Source organism: Camellia sinensis, chromosome 3, assembly GCF_055761805.1.
Source record: "Camellia sinensis isolate YWXY chromosome 3, ASM5576180v1, whole genome shotgun sequence".
NCBI lineage: Eukaryota > Viridiplantae > Streptophyta > Magnoliopsida > Ericales > Theaceae > Camellia > Camellia sinensis.
The window spans coordinates 198,912,974-198,920,061 of record NC_138963.1 but is presented as its reverse complement, the minus strand read 5'-3'; the positions used below and the strand labels follow the sequence as shown (position 1 = coordinate 198,920,061).

The 7,088-nt window shown below is 28.7% G+C and overlaps 1 protein-coding gene across 1 annotated transcript; it reads left to right on the top strand.

Moving 5' to 3' along the window:
- The first annotated feature begins 4,918 nt into the window (after positions 1-4,918).
- Positions 4,919-6,776, top strand: LOC114259477 (uncharacterized). The gene is made up of 5 exons (XM_028199495.2): positions 4,919-5,533; positions 5,785-6,048; positions 6,292-6,357; positions 6,468-6,533; positions 6,684-6,776. The coding sequence occupies exons 1-5, from the start codon at positions 4,919-4,921 to the stop codon at positions 6,774-6,776; spliced, it is 1,104 nt and encodes a 367-aa protein (XP_028055296.2).
- The last annotated feature ends 312 nt before the right edge of the window (positions 6,777-7,088 follow it).

Here is a 7,088-nt window from a genome sequence, read left to right as displayed (position 1 = left end):
GAATGAAGTAAAAAACTAATATATCTATATATATATATATATATATCAATTTTTTTTCCACTCCAACAAAACATAATATATATATATATATATTATAAACTCATTCAATATTTCAGTATTTAAAAATAGAAAAATTATACATATAATTTAATTTCTTACCTCATTCTCCTAAACGCAAGCGAGTGTGTGTCCTATTAACATGTATTTAAGAGTGAAAAAATATGATGAAAAATAAAATTATGCATAACATTACCCTTTAAGAAGTAACATGAGTTTATAGTTATAGACAGGGGCGGAGCCATGTTGGGTTTAGGGGCTCACGTGCCCCCTGAGTTTTGGAAATTTTTTTTTAAACATAAAAAAATATATTAAATAAAAATATTATAAAAATATTATTTAAAGTAAAATATCAATGACATTTTTAAAATTATGAGAATAATAATGATTATTTTAATTGAAAATAAAGAAACTATATAAGTTATATCATTATTTATAAAAATTTCAATATAATTGTGATATCTATCATTATTGACATGCAAATATAATTAATTTCAATGAAGATATAGAATTTATTGGATTGTTAGTTACATTTGACAGGTTGAGTTTATCCTTCATGTGTTTCTTTCCATTCATAACTAAAATGACCACTATATAAATTATAATCAAGCAACACATCTTCAATTATAAAAATAAAAATAAAAAATTACAATAGGTCATAACTAATATCAGAATGAGTCATAACTAACTATTATTTCATATCTAGTAATAACTAAAATAACAACCACAAGAAATTATAACTAAATTGTATTTAACACTATAATGTGTTATAACTAAAGACTACGAAAATCATAATTATGAAATATGATAGACATTTTTTTTGCGATATGTTTTATAGAATTTATCTACTAAAATATATCATTTCTGTCTCAACGTACCTTCTTTTTTAATTTTCCAATCTATCTATAAAATAGTTACTCCCCAAAATTTGTATAAAATTTAATCTCAAATCCTTTAATTTAAAATTCACATTTATCCAAATGAACTCTTAACATTTAAGTTTAGTAATATCTCATTGTTGTTTATTATGAAAAAAAAAAATTAATCAGTGTGTTTAGTTTGAGTTTTTTGGATTAAATTTTTTGAAAATTGAGTTTTTTGATTTTTGTGTTTTTTTTTTAATTTTTAGTGAATATTTTTAAAATTTTAAACATTTTTTTTACTTTTTTAGATGCGCCTTACTTAGATGTATCTAAAAAGTAAAAAAAAATTTGTGAAAAAATATTTTTAAAAATTAATAAATACATAAAAATACAAAAAATGTATTGAATTCTCGTATTTTTTTTTATATATTTTTGGTATTTCATGAATTTTTAAAAGGTTTTTTTTCACAATTGTTTTACTTTTTAGGTATATTTATGTAGGTATGTCTACAAAGTAAAAAAAAAAAAAATTGCTTAAAATATTTTAAAAAATCAATAAAAACAAAAAAAACATGGAAAATAAGAAAGTAGAATTTTCTGAAAAATGTTTTTAGAAAAATAGAACCAAATTATCATTAATTTGTGCCCCCTCTGCACTAAATTCCTGGCTACGCCACTGGTTATAGAGATGTTGTGTAGTAAAACTAATATAGATGAAATAAAATAGAATGATCATTCCTTAGTCATCTAATAAAATGCCATTTGCTTACAATGGTGAATAATAATTTTAGGGTAAATTAAACTGACACCCCCTAAGGTTTATGTCTATTACAGTTCCCCCCTTCACCTTTTGGAAATTACATTTTCCCCTTGAGGTTTAAAGTTTCATTACAGATTCCCCTCTTAGCAATTTAATTTTTTTAAATACTAATTTTGCCCTCATTGGGTAAATTACATTGACATCCTTCACATTTTAGAAATTACAATCCCCTCCCTAAGGTTTAAAATAGCATTATCAATTGCCCCTTTGGTTAGTATTAGTTGGAAAAAAAATTCATTGAAAAAAAAATTAGGAAAAAAATAATAAATTGAAAAAAAAAAGTTGTTAGTAAAATTTTTAAATTTCTGTTTAAAAACCAACATAAACTTATTTTTTAAATTTACGTTTTTTCCTCAAATTTACAAACTGAGACAACTATTTACAAACCAAAAAAAATATCAAACAAGTTTTTATGATAGTTTTTTAAATTTTTGTAAATATAAATTGAAAACTGAAAACGAAATGGTTACCAAACAGGCTTCAGATGGTAAAAATGTCGTAAAATTTACAAAAAATTAAATAAGTTACCAACATAAGAAATGACTTATTAAAAGATTCTTAGGCTATGTATGGTTTGGTTTTTAGAAAAAAAATTTAAAAATTAAAAATTAATTTGGTTAAGAAATAAAAAATAAAAAATAATTATCATTTTTATATAATTTTTATCTTTCGAGTGGTTAGAAATAATTTTTTACAAATTAAATTGAAATAGCCATACGTATGTATATAACCTGTCCAAAAGTTAAAATGATAATTATTTTTTGCCCTTAAATGATAATTATTTTTTATTTTTTATTTCTTAACCAAATTAACTTTTAATTTCTAAAATTTTTTCTAAAAATCAAACCATGCATAGCCTAAGAATCTTTTGATAAGTCATTTATTACGTTGGTAACTTATTTAATTATTTGTTAATTTTACGATATTTTTACCATCTAAGGCTTATTTGGTAACTATTTAGTTTTTAGTTTTCAATTTATATTCACAAAAATTTTAAAAACTGTCATAAAAACTTATTTGATAATTTTTTTAGTTTATAAATGGTTGTCTTAGTTTATAAATTTGAGGAAAAAACATAAATTCAAAAAATGAGTTTACGTTGGTTTTTAAACAAAAATTTAAAAATTTTACTAACAAATAATTTTTCAAATAATTTTTTTTCCAATTAATTTCTTTTTTCAATGAATTTTTTTTTCTAACTAATACTAACCAATGGGGCAATTGTAACGCTACTTTAAACCTTATGGAGGGGATTGTAATTTCTAAAATGTGAGGGGTGTCAATGTAATTTACCCAATGAAGACAAAATTGGTATTTAAAAAAATTAAATTGCTGAAGAGGGAATTTGTAATGAAACTTTGTGCCATTTTGGGAACATAGTAAAAAGCCACGTTTTTTGACATAAAATGCAACAAAATTTCTTTTGGGAAGTGCCAAAAACGCAGTCCTAAAATTACAAATTAGGGCCTATGAAAAAAAATAAAAAAATAAATCTCCTATGTTGGGTAAGGGTATTTTGGCCATTTTAATTTGATTTGACACCAGAAATAAATATTAAACTAAAAAGCAAAAGGTCAACTTTTTACCAACTTTCCAAATTACTTCCAAAAAAGCCAAAAAGTTTGGTAAAAAGCCAAAAGCCAGCTTTTTACCAACTTCTCAAAACAACCCTTTAAATCTCAGGGAGGAGATGTAATTTTCAAAAAGTGAGGGGGAACTGTAATAAATGTAAATCTCATGGGGTGTCAATGTAATTTATCCATAATTTTATTTGTATTGCAATTTTTATCATTTTTTCAATAAACCAAATAAAACATAGATATTTTTTTTTGATAATCGGGTGCACTTCAACTAATTCTGAAAAATTAATTTTACTGTTCACTTGCAGGCCCCACTTAAAACCAAGGAGAAAGCTCAATATGATGTGATCCCAAAGAGTTTATTGGTGCTAACGTGGATATTGAACTTAAACACCTTTAAATTCCAAATTTTGCCCATTAAAGGAGCCATTGAGGTTAAAACATCGACATTTTAATAGATTAATCATAGTCTACTAAACCAATTCAAACCCTAGCCCTTATCGGACAATATCAGCAGATTATTTGATAAATAGCATTATCAAAAGTTCAAGTCGATGATTAGTACATATGTATATGATCACGAGCGAGCCAACTACGCATCATCGCTCGTTGATACTCTGGATGATTAATCAGCTGTATGTACATGAACAAAGTACATATATGTTATCTAAGTGTGTACATGAGTTCATATATACAGAAAGAACATACATAACAAAAATGGTTGAGTTGAGGCAATATGAGGGAACAAGGAACGAGTTCTACGGTTTCTATGTCGAACTTTTAAATCATTTTAAAGAATGTCAAATACTCATCTCCACGATCAGGCCGTCCTCCGTATTCATATTCTATACCTTCACCAGAATTCCCCACCATTATCATATTCAGACTAAACTTCCCACGTTCTCCCATTTCTCTCTCTCTTTTCACTCTCATAGTTAGTCATTGTTTAATTATAACCACAGATTAATCATGGTTACTTACCTCATAATCATTGGAGTAAGACTGTTAATCATTCCAATGATTGCATGTTTAGCAAGGTCTATGATGGTTGAAGGCTATGAAAGCTGGGTGGTCTTTATTTTAATCCACCATTGCATGAACTCGGCCCATCTCTTAGTTGTACTTTGCCTGGTGTTGGCCCCACAGTGGACTCCCTCCTATATTATTTAGTTACAGAGAATGAATTAGGACCTACCCCCTGAATAATGATTATGAATTAAAAATTCTAATATTGCCTCCGATTTGTATTGTACAATTGTTTATAATTTTTTTATATTTTAAAATTTTATATCAGCCTGTTTAGTGTAATTGTTTATATAATTTATTAGAGTAAAATAATTTAAATAATTTAATTATGTACTTTTGATTTATATATTTTAATTATCTGATTTCAGTGTATAAAGCATTTAGAAAGAATTGCACTAATCAAGCACATAATCAATATCCTAATGATCAAGTCAATCCTCACTAACTTTCTCTCTAACCTTTTGGTATAAATATGTCTCCAATATTTCGTTTACATCAAGCCTTGTAAAACTTCCATAGCCAAAAACCCACAAGTAGAATCTCCTTTGAGAGAGAGAGAGAGAGAGAGAGAGATGGAGGCTGTGGGAGCTTTTCTTGAAGAAGAATGGGAGTCATTGAGCAGAATGTTCTCCTCAGAAGAAGCTGATTTCGTGGCGCATTTGCAAGGTCACGATAAGCGCGACAACAACAGCTTCATCTTTGGAACTTCATCACCAACTGTTTGGCCCATTGATGATGAAGCTAATTATAATGTAAACACCATGTATGGGGTTGATGAGAGTTTTCTCTATTCCTCTGATACTCTAGGCTCTAATTTTCACTATTTTTCTCAAGAAAGTAGTAACAGCAGTGGTAGTAATAATGTCTTTTTTCCAACTCCCAGCCAAGAAAACCACTGCTTCAGTGATTCTAACCAAGAAACAAACAATAGTCTTCAGTCCATGGATTTTGGTGCAATGGACATGGAAAATAATAACTCGTCTGTTCCATTTTTTCCTGATAATGATGTAATGGGAGACATTCTATACTCGAAAGAAGAGATAGGAAGTGACAATTTGGGAAATAAATTAGACGGTCAACCAGCTATTGCTGGTCCTGGCAATGATCTGCCGCAGAAGAGGAAGATTGATGCGCCAAAAATCTCTTCGGATGAGACTCCTAAGAAGAAATCTCGGGTTTCAAAAGATGTAAGTGCTCTACAAACTAGTCTCTAGTTATATTATAGAACCGTTCACAGAACACTCATAGGCTTATAGGCCCCAAAATATTCAGTGTCTGATTCCATGACCTAATTCTAATAATAATAACACGATATTAGCACACAAAAAGGTAAGACAAAACCAATCACTAAACAGGAGTATAGGTCCCACTACCAAAGTGTTCAGTGTCTGGTTCTGTAGCTTATTTTGTGAATTCTGATAATCATAACATGATGCAGGCACAAAAGGGTAAGAAAAATACGACATCCAAAAAGAACCAGAAGCTCACTAAGAATGGCAGTGATGAGGAGGAGACTAATAATGGTGGAACAAATGGGCAGAGCTCTAGCTGCTACAGCTCAGAGGATGATTCCAATGCTTCTCATGAGCTGAAGGGAGGAACAACTTCAGACTCCAAAGGGCCTTCTGCGGCTCTCAACTCAAATGGGAAAACAAGAGCCAGCAGAGGGGCTGCAACCGATCCTCAGAGCCTCTATGCAAGGGTATAACCGATCTTCTACCATAATCGAAATGCATTGCAATATAAATGTTAATCTTCCAAAAAATTTATACCAAATCATTAACAAGAATGATATGACAGTTGTGTTTGATCTGAAAAAAAAAAAACCTAAAATGTGTCGCATCATTTTCTTTATAGTATTTTTTTTTTTGTTTATATATTATTTCTCGCTATGATTACATAAATTTTAGTTTCTTTCATTAATTCCTTATTGTTAATGTTGCAGAGAAGAAGAGAAAGAATTAATGAGCGATTGAGAATATTGCAAAACCTTGTCCCAAATGGAACAAAGGTAAACTAAATTAGAGTATGATCATCAAGTATTCTTGATCTTCATTAAAAAAAAGTTGTACAAGCATTTGAAATGCTGACTGATTTCTCTATGAATCAAATATATGACAGGTTGACATTAGCACAATGCTTGAAGAGGCAGTCCATTATGTGAAGTTTTTGCAGCTACAAATTAAGGTAATTAAGCACAGAGGTCATTCAGTTAATCATTCTTTATAATTATCCCTAGTTCATGGCCAATTAATTTCTGGTATTTAATTGTTCTTCTCTTTTCTTTTCTTTTCTTTTCTTTTTTTTTTTTTTTAATATTGTTTTATCATCGTGTAGTTATTAAGCTCTGATGACATGTGGATGTACGCTCCTATCGCCTACAATGGGATGGATATTGGACTCTACAGCAAAATTTCTCCAACTCTATGACATCTGAAGGACCTGCTCGAACAATTTTTTATTTTTTTCCTAAAATACAGCTGAGAGAAATTATCTATGTCGGCTTGTAATGGGTTATAATACATTATAAATATGTAAAATTCTTCTGCATTAATTTGATCATGAGGAATAATTCTCTTGTTTTATATATATAGTAAATCTAAAAATGTTCTTTGTCACATGGTTTGGGAGCCTAATTAGGGCTGCTTCAAGATACATGCATGCATGGAACTTTTTATTTAAAAAGAAATGATTTGAAAAAGAAAAAAAAAAAGGAAGGAAATGCAATTTTGCAATGCTGAT

Excerpts from the sequence above, each read along its gene's own strand:
- LOC114259477 (XM_028199495.2), top strand. The coding sequence starts at position 4,919 with ATGGAGGCTGTGGGAGCTTTTCTTGAAGAAGAATGGGAGTCATTGAGC. Across the intron at positions 5,534-5,784 it reads AATCTCGGGTTTCAAAAGAT|GCACAAAAGGGTAAGAAAAA; the intron begins GTAAGTGCTCTA and ends AACATGATGCAG. Across the intron at positions 6,049-6,291 it reads CTCAGAGCCTCTATGCAAGG|AGAAGAAGAGAAAGAATTAA; the intron begins GTATAACCGATC and ends TTAATGTTGCAG.